Raw genomic sequence first — 25,225 nt, 5'->3', positions numbered from 1 at the left:
GAGAGCAGTTGAAAGTTGAAAATGCAAAAATATTTCGCCATCTCAATTTTTAAAATTCTTTGGACAGGTGTATACATAGCCAGCTGTTTCCTTACCTCTGTAAGGAATGATTCCTGATCCTGGCTCTGCCCCTGGGCAATAATTTTGGCAAATTATTCTTACTCTCTGCTATATTCTGCTACAGTAGCTGTTAATTTGCCTTGACACTTTACAGTCAATAAATTCACAGCAAATTGACATGTCAGCAGTTTTATAACTATTCTTTTTGCATTTTAAACTCTAACAGATCAGCAATGCTACATCATTTTGTAGCTCTTTGCCTTCAAGGTCTTTACCATGTGGGAGAGAACCATGGCGATAAGAAGACAGGTTTTTCCAGAAACCACACCAAGTTACATGTATAGTGCACATGTTTTGCTAGGAAGGTTTGTTGATGTCAGTAAATGATGTTTCGATCACCTGAACAGAAATTAGTCTCAAAATTATTCTGAGTTTGAACTGCTTAGGTTTTCCAAAAGTTAGCCTATGTCAGCTAGAAACGACTTTTAGATATACATTTGCCTAGATAATCTCTCTAAGTTACCTTTTATGGTCTGACATAATAAATTACTTTACACTCAGTCGTTATATTAGACCTTTTCAAGGCAAAATTCACCAAATTGAATGTTCTTGTACATGTAAAATACATGGAATTCAGAAGTTATCATTTGTATGAATTGTGAACCTGAGATGCAATGTACATGTACTGGTGGAAAGAACTGTTTTGGGGATTTATCAATGCAGATGGGCTACACATTGATGAATTACATTTCCATATATTTGATAAATGAATGCTACTTTTACCTCTCACAGTCAACGAAAAACTGAAAAAACAAAAGAATGAAAAAGTGGCAAATTTTACCTTGTAAAGGTATTTTTATATACTATTACATTCTCAGATAACCATGGACTGTTGGTTTCATGTTGTGGTTTACTAATCACATCCTGCACTTTAGACATTTCCTGCTGATGGAAAGTAGAAAAGTGCAATTTTTTTAATTCTCACCAGCAAAGAATGGTATCAAGTAATCTAATAATTTTTTAAACTGCAGAATTTAAACCAATATGAAGCACCTGTACATGAAGCACTTGCTTATTTCTCTTATTCATGGTCATCTGAGATCGATAGTATTTTATATCTGGTGTGACTTGCAACAATGAGGCACTTTTAAGTTTCAATTCACTCTTCAGATAGGTGTTGGAAGAAATGACATATGTTCATGACTGTTTGCTTCTTGCGAGTGACACGAGCCTTCCCATTGAACTTCTCTTTCAGTACATTTGAGAGGCCATCAACTCCATGCCTTTGGAAGGCTGAGAGGAAATGAGTGAAGGACAGCCCAGATGCAGCAGCTTTCTCGGCCATTCCCTTAGAAATTGCTTTTGCAGCAATTAAGGGCTGGAGAGTCTGGAGGTTTCTTCTTTTCTGACTCAAGAATGCACTGTACTCCTGGTACCAAGAGAAAGAAAAACTGTGTTTCTTTACAACCAAAGGAGAAAGAAATTTTGCACTTAGTTCCTGTAACATCTGCACATCATCAAGTGCATTGTGAGCATTATAAGTGGATTGAAGGAGATCCTTGGCTAAATTTTCTTGGCTGTATGACTTCCTCTCAGGAAACAATTCCTTGAATGCTGGTAAAGTGTCACTAAATCCAAGTGCCAATTCTGAGAATTGTTTGGTCTTGTTAGTCTCATCCAGTGCTCTCAGCAAATGCTTGGCATCAAATGACTTAGCGTTGTGTGCCAGCAAAAGACATGGTACTTCAAAACTCTGCAGCCAGTCCAGAAACTGTTGCAGTCCAACCTCAAGTGTCACAGCAGTCACTGGTTTGCCATCGTAAAACAAACTGCCATGATGGACCGAGAGTTTGTTTACTGCTGTAGCACTTGGCGCTATTCCACCCACTGGCAGGATGTAAACATTGAACTTGTGGTTGTCGTTAATTGCCGCAATCTGGCAAATCTCTGCATTGTTGGCTGACAAAAATAAAAACAAGTGTTTGCTAAATACTAATGTTACTTTGACCATCAATCACTAATTAACAATTATTCACAAAAGTGGAGCTGAATAGTGGTGAGACAAAAAGCAGTGAGGTAAATATCCACCACTATTCACAGACACGGAGGTGAATAATAAATTGTTTAAGAATATACCAGAGAAGTGGATAGTGAGCACACACAGGAATCTTATACTGAACAATGATACTCAACTAAGTCAGATTGAATTCACTTTTATAGAAATCCAGCACTAGTTACCATATGCAGTTGTACCCTGAATCATCAATGAACTGTTCACATGTTTATTGGCTGGGTTGGCTGGACAGACACTCTGGATTGTCCCTCTGTCAAGGTGCTGTGCTCTGTAGGTATGCTGAGACCTTGAGCTAAAATTGTTTTCCCACTGGCCCTCCCACGATTTTAATAACTACATATCCTGGGGATAAAATAATGTAATTAGTAAAGGTTACCTCGTGATGTGGTCTCCAAATCAAACACTACTGTCTTAAACTCTCTGCTGCTACTAGCTTGTCTGATCTCTGGTGGAGTGACAGGTGGTGGAATTTGATCAGTTGATGTTTGACTGGCGCTAAACCCCAAACCACTCTGATACTGGGTTCCTTCTCTGATCTCCAGCTGCCTCACTTTGGTGTTTCTTTTAGCGTTCCTATCTCTTCTCCTTTTTTTGAATTCTCTTGAATTCTCTACAGTGCTCAGCCTTTTCATCCTTTTTTCAATCCTTTTGCCATACTGTTGGCAGTGAAGCCCTGGTGAAAGTTGGATTTCCTGTAAAGCCTATCAAAAAGATTGATTAAATTAAATTAGAAATCAAATTTAACTGGACTGGCTGCACAATTTTGAAGTGCCATGTCTTTTGTTGGCACATAATGCTTCATGTAAGTCATTTGATGCCAAGCATTTACTGAGAGCACTGGATGAGACTAACAAGACCACACAATTCTCAGAATTGGCACTTGGATTTAGTGACACTTTACCAGCATTCAAGGAATTGTTTCCTGAGAGGAAGTCATATACAGCCAAGAAAATTTAGCCAAGAGTTAAGTTACAGCAAGATTAATTAATAAACATAAATACAGGTAACACAGGCAAAGAGTTTGGATCACAATGCCTGTGACAAGAATTTCCGTTTGTACTTTTATTTATTTTTATATATTTGATCACACTTTCAATGGTTCCTGGTTTAACAATATAAGAATAGAAAACCTCACCATTGAGACATAACTATGTCCAAGATTCTTTTGGCTTACAGCGCACGCCACTCTGAAGTCGTTACTTTCACTGGCGCCATAGTGTCGTATTTTCGGAGTCTTGCTGCCAATGGTGTTATTTATGGCTTCATTGGCCTGGCTTGAACCAAGGGGTGCAAGTTTCTCTGCACTGTCAATGAACAGCTTCATGACTTTCTCCAGCTCATTTTGTAGCTCTTCACCTTTAAGGTCTTTACCATGTGGGAGAGAACCATGGCGATAAGAAGACGGGTTTTTCAGGAAACCACACCAAGTTATAGAACAGTGTTCACTGTGCTGCCCAAATGCATGTGGGACAATTGCTTGGAAACTTGTCTTCAGGCCTTCTGCATTGTTACGATTTTGTGCCAGAGCATAGCCAAAGCATTTCACAAAATCTTCAATCACCTTTGTGCTAAGTTGGCCCTTGAATTTCTGTTGTATAGCATACAAATGGGTTGTAAAAGACTTCTTTGCATGGTTGATGTCTGACCACTTTTCCACGTTGTGTGACACAATTTCTCTGACTTTTTTTATTGTGGCAGAGTCATCATCGCCAACTAATATCTGCACCTCAGCATTATGTTTTGTCGCACACTCTTGAGCTAACTCAGCACCTATGGTAAGAGATTTGTAACAAATTTTAAAAATGGTAAATTTGAATCTGTGCAAGAGTTTGGATTATTGATGAAGCCAACTAGCAACACCTGTGACATTTGCATAAAGGTTTAAATAATAAATGTACTAGTAACCATCCCCATAAAATGCTTCGTTTCCCATCGCCCGAATGACCCAACTGGTCTCCACAATATTGATGCTTGATCCTTCTGTTTACATGAAACTGGTCTAAAAAATCATCTCAGACCGGTCTGACAGTGACACATTCCATTCATGTTTAAGTGGTTCCTTTGGTCTGATTTCAGACTTGTCAGAGTGAAACAAGTGTGAGGTGATTTTTTCAGACTGGCGTTGGGTAAAAAGAAACAGCATTCATACCAGTCTCATGTAATCAGGGCCTAAGTCAATAAATTTTATTTTGTGAGTATGCACCATTCAACAACTCAAAAAACCTAAACTCAAATCAAACACATGACACGTAGTGTGGGGAAATGGCAGTGAGTAAATCACATTTTGATTTTGGTTTTACTTCTAATTGATTGAAAAAAGAAGAGTGAATTTTTTTTAACCAATCACAGGGTGTAATTGTAAAGGAAAGCCAATTACTTTTGATGCTGAAATGAAAACCTCTCTGTCCTGTGCTTTAATGGGCTAATCAACTAGCGGTTCCATATTGGAAGTGAATTGCTGCCTTGTGGCAACTCTTGGACCCTTGTAAAGTGAATTTGGTAAGTTTTCACTATCTTCCTCTGTCATGCACCCTTTCTCTCAGACAATGGCTTTAACCATAAAACTTGCCAGCCTTTGACACTACACAGATTCGGTTTCATGTTTCTGACCCTTGACCTTATTACAAAATATAAATAACATGAAACTTGTCACATAGCCTGAGGCTACGTCATCATCACACTTGAATGCAGAGGGGATTGGGAACTGGTAACAAACAGCAATTAGATATAGATTTTTCAAATCAATTCTGTTAAAAAAATTATAATTAGGATGGCTGCCACCTCTTGCTGGCAGCAATTACCAGTCTTCACCCTACTGTCTCTATCATAAATAACCCATGTACAAAATACTAATGAAATACATTGTTTAGATTAAATACGATTGTCAATTTTTAAATTACAGCTGCCCTTTTTATTTTTAATAAAACTATTTTTGATTTAATAAAATTTGTAATTACCTATATCTGGCTCCATAGCCTTAGATGACCCAGCCCAGTTCATTCTACAGTCATGGATCCTCGCTTTTGTCTGACCTTTCCTCTCAGCAGCCTCACAAATCGCACACCGTTTGTTTCTTGTTCCATAGGCAAGAACCTTTCCTGATTTCAAACCAATCATAGTACCAGCTCCTGGAGGACAAAAGATAAGCACAAGGACATGTTTTATATGTGATATAATATAATCAAAAAGCACTCAATTCACTCGCTCAATCAAACATTTATACTCAAAGATAGGTTTAGAAATGCAGCTAAATAATTTGAATGAAATTTATGGCATAAACAACAGCGGTGACTCGTTTTCTTCGCGGAGAAAATGATTTGATGTTGGTGACCCCTCGGTGGTCCGCATATTTTTATTTCTCTTTATTTTTCTGCTTTGTTTTACTTTTATTCGTTCCAAGATAAACGGTAAGTTCGTTAATTTCGTTTGAAACAAAGATATTTCATTCAGGAAATGTTGATCACTTTAAATTTGAACAATTTTCTTTGTTTTCTACAGCTGGCCGCGCTTGTGAGCGACTCTAAACTCGGCAAGCGACTTCGATCACGAGAAATAGCAATCACTTTATACTGTTCTGCTCGCAGCTTGTAAAACATATATACCTGGATATCGCTTTAACGTTGTTTTCTTTGCCCAATCGCTGTGACTGCTTTTTTTAAAACTATATGGCTTACCAGTAAGACTGTTGTGACCTTTCCCTCGCTTTTGCCAACCCGCGTCGTACGATGCGCCGATACCCACACTTTCTTGCTGTTCATTACTCGCCCTTTTCCCACTATGTAAACTTTCGCCCAGCCACTTGCTCTTTTCCTTTTCCACCGCCTTTCCACATGAATCTTTAGCCACTTTTTCAAATACCGGTCCGATTTCGCGTTCTCTGGCTTTCAGTGTGTTCTCGGAAACAGCAGGGAGGTTGACTGATGTCAAAAGAGAGTTCACATGAGAGGGGCCAATTCCTGCATGCAGCATTCCTATCGGTAGCATTTTTAAAGATCAGCAAAATATATATTTACGAATTGAAAACAAACTGGATTTGTTTGTTCTTACGAAAATTGTTTGTACTTACCGGCAGCAAGTTTCGTGTTGATGTCAAACACTGATCTCCCTCTTGCTTGCGCGCGGTGAGCTTTGCTCGTGTGGCAGACGTTTACTTCTCCGCATCCTTCCTCGGAGCACGTTATATAAAGAAAACTTCCCAGACCTGAGACTGTCTCTTGAGTACAGTTGCACAAACGAAGAGGCGTTCCACACACACTGCACCCATTGTCAAGCTGATTTGCAAGCAAACTCAGCTCGACGATGCGTCTCCTGGTTACCGGGAATTCACAAACGGCGGATGAACCTTTACAACTCTCGCTTAATCGTTTTCTCGCTAGGCATAAACTTTTCGTTCTAGCACTATCCGACACTTTTTGAAAGCGACCATTTTTATGCCTAGCGAGATTTCCCGTACTTATAAAAGTCGCCATGTTGCCAGTGTTGCTAATTACGCACGCGAGATTACGCCACTTTTGTGATGTTATGCGCAGTACAGGATGCGCAGTGCAATACTGAGGAATCACCTTAAATTTCTGGACCTTTAGGTTTGCTGGAGGTAGGAACGTCATGAATGCTGTCAAATTTATCACCATTGCAGTTTTTCAAGGGTTAAAAACATGCCAATTGACTCACTCTGATGATGATCCTATAAGGTATGAGAATCGTCCTGGTGATGAAGGAGCTGAGGTAGAAAGGCTTGATCCTGATGAAATCCTTTGAGGACAGGCAGCGATGGTGGCCTGAAAAAGAACGAGATTTTAAACAAAAATCTACGAAAACCAGGTTAAAAATTATCGTTCAAAATTATCACACTACACAGCGTGTATACTCAGTTTGTGTTGCTAGCTAAGTGGATGATGCATAAACCTCAGCAAACAGACTCATTAATAAACCCAGCCAGCTCTCTTTTGGACTGTACACCTTTAACATTAGCCTCAAGTATTTGTGTCCTGTCAAAATTTCATCCGGTGATTTTTTCAGAAGATGAAATTCGCCGGTAGGTGGCTCTTAGCTACATCCCTGTGAGAGAAGTCATCACTTTTTTTTTTGTCTCCGAGATCCCACGCACAAGCAGAAATGTCATTTATTGAAAATCCATGGTAAAAACAACGAAGGCCTCTCACGGTTGCACACTTCACATTTTACTCGGATAAAATTTAGAAGAAGAAAGTGACTGCTTGCAGTTTAGAGTCACATTTAAGTCAACTGGCTGAGTTTAACAGATTTCCAGCACTTGGCAAATTGGTGGCCCTTTCAAATGTTTACAGCTTTAAGATATGAAAAGTAAATTAATTGTTTTTATTTAATTTGCCGGCACACAAAACAAGTTACAACACCGGACATACAATTACGTATGACTAAAATATAAAGTGCTCAGCAGACCTACAAGAAACTATAACAAAATAACCTATTATAAAACTTCTTGACAAGAAAACGTTTTTTTCTTTTTTTCTCACCGTGTCCATTCCCACACTTCTCACCTTTAATGTTACTCCATTTACAATCTTTTTGGCAATGTCCGCAACACCCACATATGGATCAACCGACAGATTGAGAAGCGCCTAGAGAACAAGAATAAAAGCACATTCAGAGCCATGGAATAAGGTTAATCAGGGTCAAACATAAAAGCACAAAGCTGATAAGTTTTTTGTGAGTCCGTCTGAGTTAACTAAGTCATTTGAAGTTCATTTTCAAGTGTAGGTTTTTGATTTGATGTAATTCGTTTTTCTTTTTCTTTCTTTTTAGAAGACCACATTTCAGCCTAAATCTGGGATCAGTTGTTCAAAGCCCAATTAAGTTTATCCTGGGTTAACATGCACTTTGATTCGAGTTTAATTACTACTCAATAAGGATACTTCTAAAATATTTTTGCCTCTTAATTTTGACTTGCACCTTTCCTCTTCCATTAGGTTAAAGATTAGCCCTTGAAACATTTTTTCAGTAGCGAGATGAAAGCCTCAGTTACCTTTTAAATGGGGATAAGTGTTAATCGGCAATTATTTTTGTTAAACCTGAGCTCGAGACTAACCTTCCAAACATTTGCATATACATTAGACTGGAAACTGGAAGCAAGTGAAACTTGTGAAGAAGAACGTCGCAGATCCTTCATGTCTCTGATGCCAGATATATACTCACTACTGCCTGAACTGCCGCTGCTACTGCTGTATGCCATGAGAGCCGGAGAAATATGCTGACCTGCAACAAGAAAATGTTGTCACGTTAAAGAGGCACTGTCATGGCGATTTTGCCGTACCTTGGTCACAACTGCTCATACAAATATTTTACCAAGAACCTGGTTTGTAACGTGAAATTGTTCTTCTCAAACTCATTAATAATTCATCAAGCCAAACCAAAGCAAATCACTACCGTGAAGGAGGTTTAGAAATGTGATCTTAATTATTATAACATTTTGTGAACTTTTGCTTCGAATTTCTCCAAGAATTATCAATAGTTTGAGAAGCTATATCAGACACTCGAAAGGGTGTTTCCTCCTATTTCCAAACACCTCGAAGTTGGTTAAAAAAACTTGGCTGCGCCTCGTTTTTCCAACCTACTTCTTGGTGTTTGGAAATCGGAGGAAACACTCTTCCTCGTGTTTGATATATTACTTACAACACCAGGAAGAAAATATCAAGGTTTTTCTCCTATAAACAACAAACCATAATCAATTTTTAGCGACTTCTCTAAAATAAATTGGAAGAACTTGAAAAAATTGGTTGCAATCCACTTCCATCCTAGCCATCCATGGCCTAACATAATTAATAGTAGTTTGTTTGTACTAGTAAGGTTATTGTTAACAAAAGTCAACAATTATTTTAATGATTCCATTGAAACAAATACGTTATTTGACTATTTGTAATGACACTAAAAACAGGTGACACTGTCCCTTTAATGAACTGCTTATGACAGAATGATAATTTCTTTTTCTGACATAATTCATGACTTTACTCTGTATAAAATCACACTCATTCTCCCAACCCAATTACTATTTCGGACGCTCTACCAATGAGCTACAGGAGACACACGGGAGAGACTCATGAAACTCCTGTTGGGAGGACTCAGATTTTCTTTTTTCAAGTTATACATGTGTCACAGACTGAAAGAATACATCTATTATTAATTCACCAGGCTTAACACATAACATTACATTTCTCTCACGGCTTTATTTTTGTTTTCTATTTGAGAGGATTTTTGGGTCAAGTGTTGAGCAAGAATGAACTACTGAGATCCACAGTTAGAAAGAGAGGTATGTAAGAAGAAAGCTCTCACCGCTGACAACAGGCTGGTTAGCTGCAAAAGTGTTGAGATGAGATGTGGAGAAACTTGCTCTCATTCCTTTGGGATTCTTGCTTCCACTGCCTGGGCTTGTGTGCGTTATGGCTTCCATTCCTGACGAGGGTCCTGAACCCACCACAATCCAGCCGCTGGATGTGATGGCAGCCGCGGGAGGTGCATTTTCTTTCTGTCGATCTTCTTCAAGAAACTGAAGCGCCACCACACCAAAGTTGGTCTCAAACTGCATCACAAGTCCATGGAGACCAACAACAAGTTCCTAGTAAAGAAATGAGATTCAATAATGATATCCAATAGAATAACAAAATGCAATGAGTTACTTAAAATGCAACTTGTAACACTTCTATCTGGCATGATATCTCGTGGAGGCGATATGTGAACACAAGTTGTACAGAGAACTTGTGGTGTCATGATTTGACAAGGCCCAAGGTTCTTTTAGGCTTGATCACTTAGCCAATCTTGAAGGGCACGGCTCAAGCACAAATTTTAAACCAAATTTTGGGGTAAAAACAGATCAAAATGGAAACTTTTTTTTTTTTTGGGGGGGGGGGGAGGGGGGAAACCCCATCTACGGTTCAGAAAGTTAAAAAACTTTAAGGGGTTTTTACTCAATTCATATTGCAACAAGCTTATATAATAATAATTATATTTCCTATACCTGTGGCAGGTGATTTACTGTAGTTGGCAGTGCTCATTGACACCATGCACATACCTTTCTAACAAGTGGGCTTCCATCCAAAGACAGCTGTGTCAATTTCATAGCAACTCCGAAGTCTATCTGGTTTGCCTGATCAGATCTGTCCCCAGTGTTGGCTATAAATCTCCCCAACGCAAACACTGCTGCAGCCCGCACCTTGGAAAAACAATCAACACAATAATTTAAAAGCCCGTTTCACAAAAACTACATTTATGAAATTATGGGACTTGCTGAGATATTAGCCGGTAAGGGAGCTTAAGCAATGACGACGGGGACAACAACAAGAACGCCACAAAACAATAGGTTTAATGAGCAAAAACAATCCCTCTGCATGTGCGTTTTACATTTTGGTACATTTCTTTGCTGTCCTCTGCAAACAACAACATGAAATGACCAAATTGGAGAACGTGAGCACATGACAGTGAATTTTTCATTTTCTTTCTCAACTTGAACGCCACTCCTACCAATTTGGCTCCTGGATAGTTCGCCATTTCTGTAGGAGTTGAGTGAGTTGAAATAATTGCAAAGTAGCACAAATGAAATAAAGTTATATTCAGGTGACATTTTCATTGCCGTTGCCGTCGTTGCTGCTTACGCTCTCTATTCTGAAAGAGCATGATGAAAACTGCCTACATGCCAAAAATCAACATCTAATTGCAATTGCAATAATTATTTGAAGGTGAGATATTGGCACTATTTTCCTCCAATGACTACATATTGTATGAATTCCTTCTAATTTTGTCTCAGTTCTAAACGTTTAGAACTGAGGGTAAAACCGCATATTTGTATCATTTTATAAGGTAATTACGATAAGGTACTTAAGGCTCCCAGGTTTGAATGATCAAAGAGCTTGAGGGACTGTTCTACCCATGCATGCATGCATGCAGGCGAAGTATCTTCGTCCAGTAGATGATGGGATACACATTATTGCACTCCTTACCTCCGGGAGTGGATCTGTCAGAAGACAGTACAGTATGTAGTCTGTTTTGGTGGCAACAGGGTTATTGATGGCTACTTAGTTCCACGAGCGCACATTGAATATGAGATGATGCATCTCCAACGTGCTTAAGTGGAATAATTGTTGTAAATTTAACAAACAAGAAATATTGCTAGATCTTATTGATTTGGCTTTGCAAGAACAACCAGAGCACAATGGTTGCTATTTCTTAGGCATGGTAAAATCATTAATGGCTCATATACCATGGCCGCTAAGCCAATCAAACCCCTGGAATTGCATTATACAACCATCTAGTTCGTAGTAATACACATTATTAAAAACTGGATCATTGTACAATTATTCAATTCCAGGGATTTGATTGGCTTAGTGGCCACGGTAAATAGCGACCATTAGCGACCAATTGTTTTCTGGCTGTTCTTGCAAAGCGAAATCAGCAAGATCTAGCAATATTTCTTGACTGTTTTTAATAAAACAGTTATTCCACTCACACTTGTTGGATATGAGATGATAATAGCCTACTCAGTGCTATGCACCACGTTGGCGCGTTTGTGGAATAATAATTGTTAATTATTGCACTTCTTACCTCTGGCAGTGGATCAGTCAGAAGACAGTAGAGTTTTTCAGGGGCACTATCCCTCACAGCGCACCACCTGGCAGCCTCATAATTGAACCACACCCTGCCCAGACATATGGCGAGCCACTGTCTCAAGAGTGGGTGAGGATCCGTCAACTGCTCCAGACAGATAGCTATCAAGTTTCCTTGTACACAGGCTTCCTGAACATTAATGCAAAGTAACAAAGAATTAATAACAAAACTGAGTTAAACTGATGTACACCTTGTGCCTAGAATAAGCCACAATGTTGGATAAGATGGCTTCTGGTAAACTTGTGTTGTTTCTAAATTTGCACCAATTAACTGAAAGAATAAAGGTCTTTTTTGTAAGTGGTTAGGCTGACTTGATAAAATACTTTTAAAAGCACATAACTTAGTGGCAGTGCCTGGCTGACTTACTGATTTACAAACATATAAGCAGATTTGCTCTGACGAAGGGCTGCCGCTCAAAACATCAGCACTCGTATCTCTTTACGGCAGCCAATTTACCTTAAGTTATCAACTCTGTTGATAAAACCAAACATTCGTTTCCACTCCCCACTGACGCAGCAACTCAGTTTCTATAGAAACGAACCATCTTATGATCCGTTATCCATTTAATGGAAAACTAGCCAAAGCTAAAAAACTAGTTCAAGTCACGCTTTAAGGCCATGCTTTGTAAATAGCCCACTGATTTGCCTCCTACCAGTTGGGATTTTTAACAATGTTATATTTTCAGTTTGTATGTTTATTTCACTGGTTTATAGTGTCCCCAATTAGTGCTATGTACAGCGCTAAATTCTTTGACACTTAAATAAAGTCATTTATTTATTTATTTATTTATTACTATTTAGTCAATTGGATAAACCTTCACCAGTTTCACTAGTTAACACAACCGACTGTGGCAGCCTTATGCCTTACTAGGGGCCATGAGGATGAGTGAGTAACTTACTGACTGTCGCAGGGACAAAGTAATCAGTGGACTGATCAATGCACAGACTCATGAATGGATGAACCATGGTCAAAACACAAAACTTTGTCCCTCACCTGACCAATTGGATATTCATTGACAATGACTGACAACACAAATGCTGCCATTGTGCGGTGTTCAGCCTGCAAGAAAACAACAAAATTCATATTAATCCTATTCTCACCAGGGTGGAGGGAGGGAGATCTCCCTGCATGGACTTTGGAATCAGAAACAAAGAACTAGAGGAATTCACTTCACCCGGTTTGAAGTCTAGAATGGCCTTAATGAAAACAAGGCTGAAAACTTGTGTCTAGTTTACCTCGGCAGCTAATGCAATTCCTGACACAGTTATAAATGGTCTGAACCAACAACCATGCATAATTTCGAGGGGTTTTTCTGCTCCCAACCTACAATTTCACCAGAGTGTAATACAGGTCTCTTTTAAACCATGAAACTAAGAAGTCGCAGTGTGAGACCAGGAGATGATACCTGAAACTGCAAGTCTAGCAGTGAAACTATGAAAGTTGGTAGGTCTGCGGGGAAATCAAGACGAAATAACCACATCACGTCGCAACATAAGCTCATCTGCAAAACCTTTTCCTGTTGAGGTCTGTAGTTTAAAATCCTCTAATATTCACATGACTCTTTGAGTACTTAATAAAGGGGGAAGGAGGGGTTGAGGATACAATCCCCCCATCCTCAAAGATTTCAAAAGCCTGATCTGAATCAGGTTAAACATGCATACAAGATGTTACTTAAACAACACTATGGTGAGTATATTAAATTTTGGCACTTACTGGCATGTAAGCATCTGCTAACACAGACAGGAAGTATTTATGGCCATTGTCCTTCACAAGATCTGCTTGGCAAGACTGCAGAAACAATGGTATATCAACATCATGATAAATGATCTGAAGGCTTCCCAATTTCAAAGAAAAGGATTCATAATAGATGGGTATTGATGACGACACACACTGACAAAAAACATAAATCATTACTATATCAACTGCAAAATTGCATTCTGTTCATTATTAACATTGCGGACAAATGGATCACACAGTACCAAAACCATGGTCATGACAGTTTATTTTGGGCAAAATAAAGCTTTTTTTTTTTCACATTAGTACAACATGACTCATTAAAAAATCAGTGAAAACATGAATAAAATAAAATACAGTTTATTAAATTATAATAGCAATATGCAAACCGATCTCATGAGTGACTTACACTATCAACAGCCAGGATCTTAGCCCAGATGAAGACTAACAGAGGCCTTAACTCTCTTGCAGAGCTCTGGAGCAGTTTTAGCACGTAAGCAAAGATGCCAACAGATAAGGCCTGAAAAGAAATTACAAACTCTATGAATAATGGGAGAAGAATATATGAAGTTCGTTATATTTGAACTGTGGGTGAAAGAATGGTCATTCACTTATTCTTTGTTGCACCTGCAATTCAAAACTATGAATTTCATATATTTCAATTCCGTCACTTCACCTTGATGTATACATTTATTTACAAATTCACAGAATGACCAGCTCCCAGTTGGCTTGATAGCTCAATTGGTAGAGCACTGCACCGGCATTGCAGAGGTCATGGGTTTGAATCTTTTTGCGAACTGCATTGTGAATTATAAGCACTATCGTCATGGCCATTCATTTATTTGAACTCTATGAAGTAAAGCATATATGATATATCATATAATGTCAACTGTGGATGAACGACCATTGCAGTCATGTAACTAAGGCAGTTTTGCAGCTGTTCAAGATGCATACCTAACTTCATTCATTAAATGCTGAACAAAATTCAGTTGTCTAGTCACAAAGGACATATCTAGCACTGTCATATTTTAGCTATATCAGGCTTGTAGCTTTTTCAGGAAGGTCAACCTACAACAGCCAAGATTACCCATAAAATCAAACTTACTCAGCCATGAAAAGTATTCAGTGACATGACCCTGGAAAATAAATCAAGCACAGGAAATAACTTCAAAAACATGATTTTGGTCTTTTCAGTCATAAACATCATGTACAGCTGCTGGGAGAATTTCAAGACTTTCTTGGGACTCACCAGATTCACAGCCCAGGGTCCTAAATCCAAGAATCTGCCGAGTAGATCCAAGGCCCTCAGTCTATGCACCTGACTCAGCAGAACCTGTAAGACTATTGGCAGCTGCTCTGGTGGGTCTCTTTCCTCCGCACCCATAGCCAGCCACACCTGAAATGCTGTCAGCTGCTCCGAGAAGAATGGGCTGTGCTGGAAATCAATAGGAAGTAACAGCATGAGCCAGATAACTAAATAATGATTGATTGATTGATTGACTGACTGACTGACTGACTGACTGACTGACTGACTGACTGACTGACTGACTGACTGACTGACTGACTGACTGACTGACTGACTGACTGACTGACTGGCTGGCTGGCTGGCTGGCTGGCTGGCTGGCTGGCTGGCTGGCTGGCTGGCTGGCTGGTTGGTTGGTTGGTTGGTTGGTTGGTTGGTTGGTTGGATGGTTGGTTGGTTGGTTGGTTGGTTGGTTGGTTGGTTGGTTGGTTGATTGATTGATTGATTGATTGATTGGTATAATTATAATACTGAAAAGCCCATAACTGAGATGACCTTTTGTTCCAATGCCTGATTACTTGGCTGACTGACTAACTGATGGGTCAGGGGATTCAAACTCTACAGTGTAGACCTGTTGTAGTGCTAAGTGAACCCATAAATTAGCCCTAGTAAGAAAATGGGAGACTACACGAGATCTGTGCCCTCAACGGGAATCAAACCCACAGCTGGCTGTCATGTGGCTATTATATTTTATACAATGAACTGTGTAAAGCTCGTGTTTTGATTGGTCTAGAGGAGTGTGTGATTAGAGTATAGACGCACGATTGACGTCATCGAGTGGCGTGACCGGCGCACGTGATCAGAGTCTAGAGTCCAGCCAGAGCGACTGGTCAACAAAGTTTTGCAAAATGTTTTTTTTTGCGAGTAGCGGACAAACACAGGCAAATTCTCGCAGGAAAGGAAAACTGCCCAACAAAAAATTGGACAAAGACCGTTGAGAGTGACCTCAAACAGGATAGGAAAACTAGAACTTTGTTGTGACGTGAAAAGGAAGCAAATATTTGTCGAAATATGTCGCCGCTAGAAATCCGGTAATGGCGAGTAATCGATTACAAATCGCAGTGAAGCGACTTACATGCTGTAATATTTTGAGGTCAGGATTTCCTTCTGGAATAAAGGTTAGTTTCGAAAATATTATTAGTAAAATTCTTTCGGATTATACTCTAATTTAGAAGATCATAATTGCATTTGTGTAATAGTCCAAAACTAGGTTTGCTGGAAAGTTTTTGACTCAGCTCAGGCAACGTGATGCTTGCTCCCGAAATGTGTTGAAATGTCTTGGTTATTGTATAAAACAAATAGATTCCATATTGCCATGGGTCTGTACTCTGATAACGCACAGAGGACATCAAAACGTGGTGAGAACATCAGTCACGCTACTCGCCTGCGGCTCGTAGCGTACTTCTTTGTTCTCACCACGTTTTGACGTCATCCGTGCGTTATCAGAGTACAGACGCACGGCAAAATGGAATCTATTTGTGAAATTGCCATGAGTATTCACAAATTGATTTATTGACCAACAGACTGACACACTCACTTTCGTGGAAGGTGATATTAGTTAAAATTAACATTATATTTGCATTCATCAAGAAGGCCACCCACCTTAAAATTTCCAGGGTTTTCAATCACCTCTGGCAACTGAGAAAGGCAAATGTCAACTGCTAAATCCCATGCTTGCCTACAGAATCAACAGAAAGAGTACAATCTTGTTATCAAAATAATCAAACGGTAAGTTCAATCCTGGTGTTAGGAAGTGTTCAATGGAAAAAGTTAAGAGCATTAAAAATGTGGTTTTATATTATTTTGTGCAACAATTTAATTGTTAACACCATTAAAGGTCAAGTAATGTGAACAACATTTTCTTTTCTTTTATTTTCATTTTCAACAAAGTTGTGATTGTTTGTTGTCTGTATTACCACCTCCACATGCAACAAATTTCAGGCTGCAAAAAGCAGTATTTTTCTACACCCTTTCAAGTGTTTGATATAGCTTCTCAAACCACTAATAATTCTTGGAGAAATCCAATGGAAAATTTCACCAAATTTTATGATAACTTTAATTTCCAAACCTTCATTATGGTAGCGGTTTCATTTGTTTTCTCTTCATGAATATAATAAATTACTAATGATTTGAGAACTGTTTATTGATGTCCGGACAACTTTCCACATCCAATATGCAATGTTTCAGATTAATTATTTTATTGATTTATTTAGTAATCTCTTTTGAGTGGCATTGTCTATACTATATTTTCCAGGCCCAGAAAGATATTACAACTATTTGAGGAATGTGTGACATGTTAGCCAACAGACCAATGCAACTGATAATTATTATTTATTATTAACAAAGACTTACCACATAGGATGCATGTAGGTAGGGGGCAGTCTGGGACTTGAAACAGGTGTACAGTTGTATGATCGCATGACTCTCTCAGCAAGAAGGAAATTCCTGAACAAGCTTGCGACTAGCAGATCCTGTCTGAAAAGCTTGTGAAACAGCTCTAAAATAATCAAATGTCAAGAGGCAAATTAAGATCACAGCTTTATCACAGAACCCACGTCTTTTATTTTCATGTGGGCTTTACAAAAGGTATCGGGAAACAGGGATGGCGCAGTGGCGAGAACACTCGCCTCCTACCAATGTGGCTCAGCTTCAATTACAGGACTCCTCATCATATGTGAGTTGAGTTTGTTATTGGTTCTCGTCCTTACTCCAAGAGGTTTTTTTCCGAGTACTCAAGTTTTCTCCTCTCCTCAAAAACCAACATTTTAAATTCCAGTTCTATCAGGAGAGTGTCCCCAATTAGTGCTTAATTGCACTAAATACATTGACACTTAAATAAGGTGACTTATTTATGAATTTTTGTTAATTTTGTAAGGGTAATACTGACTATTGAAAGGTGTCTTGAGTTTCGGAAATACGCCCTATAAGAATGTAAGTGTTATTTATTTATTCACTGTTTTTTATAGTTTGAGGTATTTGTTACATTCTACCTCTTGGCAGCGTGTTCCAGGCGATAGTATCAGTCACTGCTGTAAAGATCCAATTGAGTTCTCCTAATGGTGTTCTCCTGTCATTCAGACGACCAGGAATCCTATGTACAAAAGATGTTACATGTATTGATAAGTTAAACTGAGAACAAATTATATAACCAACAATAATAAATAAAGGGTTTATGCAAGGCAGACGTTAAGTCTTCATTTTTTGCCTTAAAATCAAAATTGCTCCTGACCAAATAAGCTCTAATGTGTGGTTCCAGAAAATATCCATACCCCCACCACGGAGGGAATTGGAAATTCCAGAGGGGTGGGGGGGGGAGGGGGGGTCAATGGCCCACGAAATTCCAGAGGGGAGGAGGGGTGAATGGTTGGATAAGTTTCCAGAGGGTCAACTTCACGTTCATGCCAGACATAGTTGTTCAAAATTGTAACTTACCAACTTAGCAACTTCGTAGATCTTTCTTGAAGACGTTACTTTGTTTAACTGTTTTAAAGAAACCCTTGTTACATTAAAAACATGTTTCCCTTCTCCGAAAAGCCTTTGTAAGCGAAATAGTCCAAGTGAGACAAGAGATCTACGTCTGTGTTGCATGACGCAGTGATTATAAAACTGTTGTTTGTGAAACTTTCTTGCGTAGAAAAATATTGTTCACTGGCAACAATTGAATTTGTATCAATGTTTAAAAGGGAAACTTTTGTATGGCCATAATGTGAAAACCCCAAATTATTTTACATAAAACATTAAAATTATATTTGTTTGTTATTTTTGCATGCTGTGTAAAGTTACGGGCAAAGGTCAATTCCCGGGGTCAATTATAACTGGTTTGTCAAAACTGACCCGTGTTAAAACTTATTTTGTCCAAAGTATTTCAACTCAAAGTCCAAAACTATTAACTTAATTTCTATGCCAAAATTCAACAAAATAGAGCCAATTCGACATCCTTTTAATGCGTTATTGATCTCATACAAAATTTGCATAAGAACGTGAACATGCTAATTTCGTTTTGCGCTCCATTTCGTCTGGGGTTTCAAGTTACGATCTGAAAGGTCAATTTGTCTCCCTGCCCTGCTAATGCTTATTTTGATTCAATAGGAAAACTATTGACTAAAATAACTAGACTGAATGATTACCATGAGAAATATCGATTGGGTAGAACTAAAGCGATAATCCTTTTGATCTCCTACAAATTTGCATAGGAACGTAAACATGACATATGCAAATTGAATGAAAACACATTTTTGCATTGCCGGACTTATTCCAACAATTTAGATTTAAAATCTTCAGCGAAGCTAATGGTAAAGTTTGATGTCAATGACCACAGGTAAATATAAAACACAACAATTATTTCAGTATCAAAAGCTTTTTGGCAAACTCTACTGGTGAAAATATTGAACAGCGCGCATGCTCTTGGATAACGCATATTTTCTCCTCGTGTAGGCAGTTCTTGATATTTCTGAAATGTTCACATCAAACTGAGTTTTGAGGCGTTCTTTTGAAATAAAACTTCTCCAGAAGGGGTGGGGTTATATTCTGTATTTGAGGAATTTCCAAAGGGGTGGGGGGGGGGGGGTTAAAAAAATACCTCGAAAGTATTGCAAGATGCCTGCAATACTGGCATTACGCGTGATGCTGGGGCTGATTACGCGGGATGCCCTGAGGGGGCATACCGTGTCTAAAAACGGGTCGATTTCTTTTTTTTTTACGCGGGATGCCCTGAGGGGGCATACCGTGTCTAAAAACGGGTCGATTTCTTTTTTTTTTACGCAGGATGCCCTGAGGGGGCATACCGTGTCTAAAAACGGGTCGATTTCTTTTTTTTTTTTTTTTTTTCCTTCCTCGTATCCACAAATCGGTACATTAATTTATTCATTAAACTCTCCCCTCTCCTACTCGGGATGTATTGTTCTGATTGTCTTCAACAACAGCAGGCCAATCAAAATCCATTCTTGTCGCTTATATCGCGAGGGAGGGGACCCACTCACCCTTACCTGTGTGACGTCAACGCATCATTTGATTTCTTAATTAAAACTGCATTAAATTTGGCGCCATATTGTTTATAACATGTTCTGGACTCAAGTGCGCTGTTTTCAAACGGAAATTTCACCATTTTGAGGCGGTGAATCGAAAGAATAACTTCTAAGAAGCACTCGACATTTAAAACGGTGGAAATTGGTTAGTTCATGGCGAAGGAATCGTGCTTTGTTTGACAGTCTTAGACCACGACGCGAGACTGAAAAGAGGTCATTGAGAAGCTTATGTTATCGTAATGGAATTTCAAAAAATTCCGGTAAAAGTCTGAGTCACGTCACACAAGGGAAACAACGTAACGCGATCGTCTTGACTCAAACTATTCCATTAGCAAGGATAGATTTATCAATCGGCGAAGCATACAGTTGGAATAAATGAATCAGCCCCAGCATCGCGCGTAATGCCAGTGTAGCAGGCATCTTGTTACGCGGGATGCCCTAAGGAGCATACCGTGTCTAAAAACGGGACGATTTCTTTTTCTTCGTCGTAGCTTCAAATCGGTACATTAATTTATTCATTAAACTCACCCCTCTCCTACTCGGGGTGTATTGTTCTGATTGTCTTCAACAGAAGCAGGCCAATCAAAATCCATTCTTGTCGCTTACATCGCGAGGGAGGGGACCCACTCACCCCTACCTGTGTGACGTCAACGCATCATTTGATCTATTTATTAAAAGCGGGTTAAATTTGGGGCCATATTGTTTATAACATGTTCTGGACTCAAGTGTGCCGTTTTCAAACGGAAATTTCACTATTTTGAAGCGGCAAATCGAAAGAATAACTTCTAAGAAGCACTCGACATTTAAAACGGTAGAAATTGGTGAGTTCATGGCGAAGGAATCGTGCTTTGTTTGACAGTCCTTGACCACGACGCGAGACTAAAAAGAGGTCATTGAGAAGCTTACGTTATCGTAATGGAATTCCACACATTTCCGGTGAAAGTCTGTGTCGCGTAACACAAGGAAAACAACGTAACGCGATCGTCGTGACTCAAACTATTCCATTAGCAAGGATAGTTTTATCAATCGGCGAAGCATACAGTTGGAAAAAATGAATCAGCCCCAGCATCACGCGTAATGCCAGTAAAGCAGGCATCTTGTTTTTTTTTTTTTCTTCCTCGTATCCACAAATCGGTACATTAATTTATTCATTAAACTCTCCCCTCTCCTACTCGGGATGTATTGTTCTGATTGTCTTCAACAACAGCAGGCCAATCAAAATCCATTCTTGTCGCTTATATCGCGAGGGAGGGGACCCACTCACCCTTACCTGTGTGACGTCAACGCATCATTTGATTTCTTAATTAAAACTGCATTAAATTTGGCGCCATATTGTTTATAACATGTTCTGGACTCAAGTGTGCCGTTTTTAAATGGAAATTTCACCATTTTGAAGCGGTGAATCAAAAAAATAACTTCTAAGAAGCACTCGACATTTAAAACGGTGGAAATTGGTTAGTTCATGGCGAAGGAATCGTGCTTTGTTTGACAGTCTTAGACCACAACGCGAGACTGAAAAGAGGTCATTGAGAAGCTTTTGTTATGGTAATGGAATTTCAAAAATTTCCGGTAAAAGTCTGAGTCACGTAACACAAGGGAAACAACGTAACGCGATCGTCTTGACTCAAACTATTCCATTAGCAAGGATAGATTTACCAATCGGCGAAGCATACAGTTGGAATAAATGAATCAGCCCCAGCATCACGCGTAATGCCAGTGTAGCAGGCATCTTGTTCATTTATTCCAACTGTATGCTTCGCTGATTGATAAAACTATCCTTGCTAATGGAATAGTTTGAGTCACGACGATCGCGTTACGTTGTTTCCCTTGTGTTACGCTACTCAGGGTTTCAAGGGAAATTGCGGGAATTCCATTGCAATAACGTAAGCTTCTCAATGACCTCTTTTCAGCCTCGCGAAGTGGCCTAAGACTGCCAAACAAAGCACGATTCCTTCGCGAGGAATTTACCAATTGCCACCGTTTTAAATGTCGGGTGCTTCTTGAAAATTATTCTTTCGATTTGCCGCTTCAAAATGGTGAAATTTCCGTTTGAAAACGGCACACTTGAGTCCAGAACATGTTAACAATATGGCGCCAAATTTAATCTGTTTTTGATAAATAGATCAAATGATGCGTTGACGTCACACAGGTAGGGGTGAGTGGGTCCCCTCCCTCGTGATGTAAGCGACAAGAATGGAGTTTGATTGGCCTGCTTCTGTTGAAGACAATCAGAACAATACACCCCGAGTAGGAGAGGGGTGAGTTTAATGAATAAATTAATGTACCGATTTGTGACTACGAGGAAGAAAAAAAAAAAAAAAAAAAGAAATCGACCCGTTTTTAGACACGGTATGCCCCCTCAGGGCATCCCGCGTAACAAGAAATAGCTTGTTGCTTTTCCAGAAGATGCGAGCAACCTACGTAACGGAGATACTAACCCTGGACTGATAAATTAAATTAATAAATTATTTTTAATAATAAATTAATTGATAAATTAAATAAGCTATGCCTAAAATCCTGATTTCAAAGTTGTAATTTTTTTGAGGAGCCTGTAGCTTGTATAAGCCCCAATGGTTTCTCTATGGGCATCCTCGCCATATGTTTCTCTCTCTTTTGTTATTTATTTATCTTTTATATTTTAACATATATTTATCTTGTAACAATGTGAAAAAATTATGATAATGGCAAAAAAATAAACTGAAAATGAAACTGACTGATTTTTTTTGTTTACAACCACCAATGCTTCACTTTACCTGGTGCAGTCTATACGAAACAAGAAATCAGTTGAGTGTTGGTATCTCTTTCGTGTAAAAGTTAAAATGACCTCTTGGCATTACAGCCTTCAAAACATAGGCCTTTCACTGAATATTTGCTTAAATATTAGACTAATAGAGGAATTGTTTTTAAAAAGCAGTTGTGTACTAACTGCGAGGATCTTTCTTCTATTTAATCTTTCATCCGCAGCTCAATATATTCATATTCATTTAACGTTTGATTTGTTTAAAATAAACTTACTTTTCTATGAGGTCAAGAGTAACATTAGGGACAAGCTTGCTGCTTTTCTGACCACAAAACCTAAAAACAAGATTATCCAAAAAAATTAATAATTAAAAGATGGCAATGACTAACAAGGAAACTCCTGCAAATTCTAGAAATAACACCTCAAAACACTAAAAAAAAATGGCTGAAAAGAACTTAGAAAGAAAACACATATGAAATAATTTAAACCAGGAAAGGCTCTCAACTCATTCATGGTCAGCAGTCCAGACTACATGTTTTGTAATACTTCATACAAATCTGCAAAGCAGCTAAAACTGCTCTCTGTTGTTTTGAAAATATTTTTCTTAATATTTAGTTTTACATAAATGCATCAGTATAGGCAGAAGGAAGTCATTGTTTATCCAAATCCAAATACTTTATTAACAGTTACACTCATTCAGGAAATGCAATCCAACATAACAGTATTTTAGAGTATCAGTATCGGTTATTTGCAAGTGTCATATACACACCTTGGATGTCATACTAATGTGGAAAATATTCATGCATGTTTATTCTGCATGAGAAACAAGATTTACATCACTGTTCTCTTTTGTTACACAATCTACCTAACGATGCTACTGTGACAGCATTTTACAATTCAGCTTTTTTAGCCCCTGTGAGAAACCCTCCTTTGAGTTACAACAGATTAAGAGTCCTTGACTACCTCATTCAAGTTCTCAAGCTTGGAACCAAAATGTGTTGTTCCAGAAAATATCCCTACCTCCCCCATGGAAGGTTTTTCAGTTTGTGCCCAGCCCTCTGAAAATTCCAGTTTAGCTCCAAACTTTCCTTTAAAAATGTTGGCTTTTGATACCCCCACCCCCTCCGAATTTCCAGTGACCTTCCAAGGAGTAGGTATGGATATTTTCTGGAACTGCCTCATATATTCATGTTCATATTCATGTTCATTTATTCATCCTTCATGGGTATACTACGAACTCACAATGTGACCAGCTCCCAGTTCCAGCATCGCAAAGGTTATGGGTTCAAATCCTGTTCAAGCCTGAAATTTTTTTCAGGCCTTCTTTTGCAACTGCTTAAGTTGTGTACTAACTGTAAGGATCTTTCTTCTATTTAGTTAGTTATTCAGTGGCCTACAAACTTACCATCGTAAAGCCACCTTTATAGGTGTGCTCAGGCAGGAAGTGAACAGGTCAGCAGGTAGTTCTGGGTTCATTGGCAGCAGCTGGTTTGCATCACATGATGCCAACTGGATGCAGTTCTTGACAGCAAGTGGCACTGGCATTGGGGTGCCCTGTGCCAAGCAGCGCTGTAATGAGATAATTAATTTTTAATTAGTACATTGTTACCATTCTTCATGCCAGCAGGCAAATAAGGATACTGACATTCTGTTTCCACACCATCCTGTCCCTATAGTTCCTCACTCCTAATGCATTTTATCCAGGCCCTCTCACCATTCTTCTCTCAGATACTTCTTCTAAAATTTGTACAGTTGCAAAAGTGCACAAATGTTCCATGACAAGTTGATCAATATGCTTTACAGTATGGGGTCACTCTCCAGATCTAATTGGAATTTGAAATAGGAATAACTTTCTGCATTCTTGTTATAAATTCCCCAAGGGGAATTGTGGGGAAACTGGTGCGAGTGAAGGATGGAAATTGTGCTGACTAATAAGGGCATTTCTCGACAGTCAGTCATCTAGGAAATACTCATTTAGGTGAAAACTATAAATTTAACAAGAGGTGTGTTACTACAAGAAAATTAATGCATTTTATTCATTGGTGCAACATCCATCCACCCATCCAAATGATTCCACAATCCTTTGCTCGTACCAGCCTCCTTACAGTGGAAAATCAATAAGCCAGACTAAACTAAGACTGCTTCTAGTTCCTCTAATAATGAATTTTTACAGAGTTCCTACCTCCTGCTCCTGCTCACGTTGGGTGGCAAACTGGATGAATGACTGAATAATGAGCCCGGCATTATTACAGTCATAAACAAAGATTGATGGGCTTCCCATCCACGTCTGTAGGTCGTACACTGACAGTGGGATATACTGGGTGTAACTCTACAAAGATGCCATGAATAGAACAAGTGATCATTAGTCAACAGCATGAATTTATTAATAACCTTACATCACTTTTCTGCCCTACCTATCACCCCTCCCCCCCTTTTTATCTGGGCCAGTACCGAGACACAGAAAGGTGAGTACACTGTTTGTTTATCCGTCATCATTGTTGAAAATCATTAAATTATATCTGTGCTTTTTAACACAACATTCTGCAAATACAATTTAATTTTTATGCCTACTTTTAGCAAAGCAAGAATGTGCAGTTTCAGAAAATATCCATGCCCCCTCCCCCCCACATAAGTTTTCTTGTTTTGCACCCCATCCC

General features: G+C 38.9%; 2 protein-coding genes across 3 annotated transcripts in view; both read right to left on the bottom strand.

The window, feature by feature from the left end:
- LOC146461011 (regulatory-associated protein of mTOR-like) overlaps positions 1-25,225 on the bottom strand; it is a 51,447-nt gene that overhangs the window by 19,357 nt on the left and 6,865 nt on the right. For both annotated transcript variants that reach the window (XM_085087443.1, XM_085087442.1), the window contains exons 6-21: positions 24,751-24,897; positions 23,974-24,137; positions 22,844-22,903; positions 17,795-17,895; positions 17,157-17,301; positions 16,407-16,482; positions 14,751-14,936; positions 13,911-14,021; positions 13,481-13,555; positions 12,761-12,826; positions 11,705-11,896; positions 10,179-10,319; positions 9,443-9,725; positions 8,202-8,368; positions 7,654-7,734; positions 6,806-6,912 (exon numbers count right to left, since the gene is read on the bottom strand). In XM_085087443.1, the coding sequence (XP_084943569.1) occupies positions 6,806-6,912; positions 7,654-7,734; positions 8,202-8,368; positions 9,443-9,725; positions 10,179-10,319; positions 11,705-11,896; positions 12,761-12,826; positions 13,481-13,555; positions 13,911-14,021; positions 14,751-14,936; positions 16,407-16,482; positions 17,157-17,301; positions 17,795-17,895; positions 22,844-22,903; positions 23,974-24,137; positions 24,751-24,897 (2,102 nt within the window). The remainder of the gene's footprint in view (positions 1-6,805; positions 6,913-7,653; positions 7,735-8,201; positions 8,369-9,442; positions 9,726-10,178; positions 10,320-11,704; positions 11,897-12,760; positions 12,827-13,480; positions 13,556-13,910; positions 14,022-14,750; positions 14,937-16,406; positions 16,483-17,156; positions 17,302-17,794; positions 17,896-22,843; positions 22,904-23,973; positions 24,138-24,750; positions 24,898-25,225) is intronic.
- Positions 1,194-6,603, bottom strand: LOC146461012 (uncharacterized). The gene is made up of 6 exons (XM_085087448.1): positions 6,201-6,603; positions 5,809-6,105; positions 5,092-5,262; positions 3,270-3,904; positions 2,511-2,577; positions 1,194-2,019 (listed from the first exon to the last, which is right to left on the bottom strand). The coding sequence occupies exons 1-6, from the start codon at positions 6,601-6,603 to the stop codon at positions 1,220-1,222; spliced, it is 2,373 nt and encodes a 790-aa protein (XP_084943574.1). The 3' UTR covers positions 1,194-1,219.

Source organism: Pavona decussata, unplaced genomic scaffold (assembly GCF_977016875.1).
Source record: "Pavona decussata unplaced genomic scaffold, jaPavDecu1.1 SCAFFOLD_202, whole genome shotgun sequence".
NCBI lineage: Eukaryota > Metazoa > Cnidaria > Anthozoa > Scleractinia > Agariciidae > Pavona > Pavona decussata.
The sequence above is the reverse complement of the archived record's forward strand: the minus strand, read 5'-3'. Positions and strand labels throughout refer to the sequence as shown.

Coding starts and splice junctions, on each gene's coding strand:
- LOC146461012 (XM_085087448.1), bottom strand. CDS start 6,603: ATGGCGACTTTTATAAGTACGGGAAATCTCGCTAGGCATAAAAATGGT. Junction 2,578..3,269: donor GACATAGTTATGTCTCAATG/GTGAGGTTTTCT, acceptor ACTCCACCAGAG/ATCAGACAAGCTAGTAGCAG. Junction 2,020..2,510: donor TTTGGAGACCACATCACGAG/GTAACCTTTACT, acceptor TATTTTTGTCAG/CCAACAATGCAGAGATTTGC.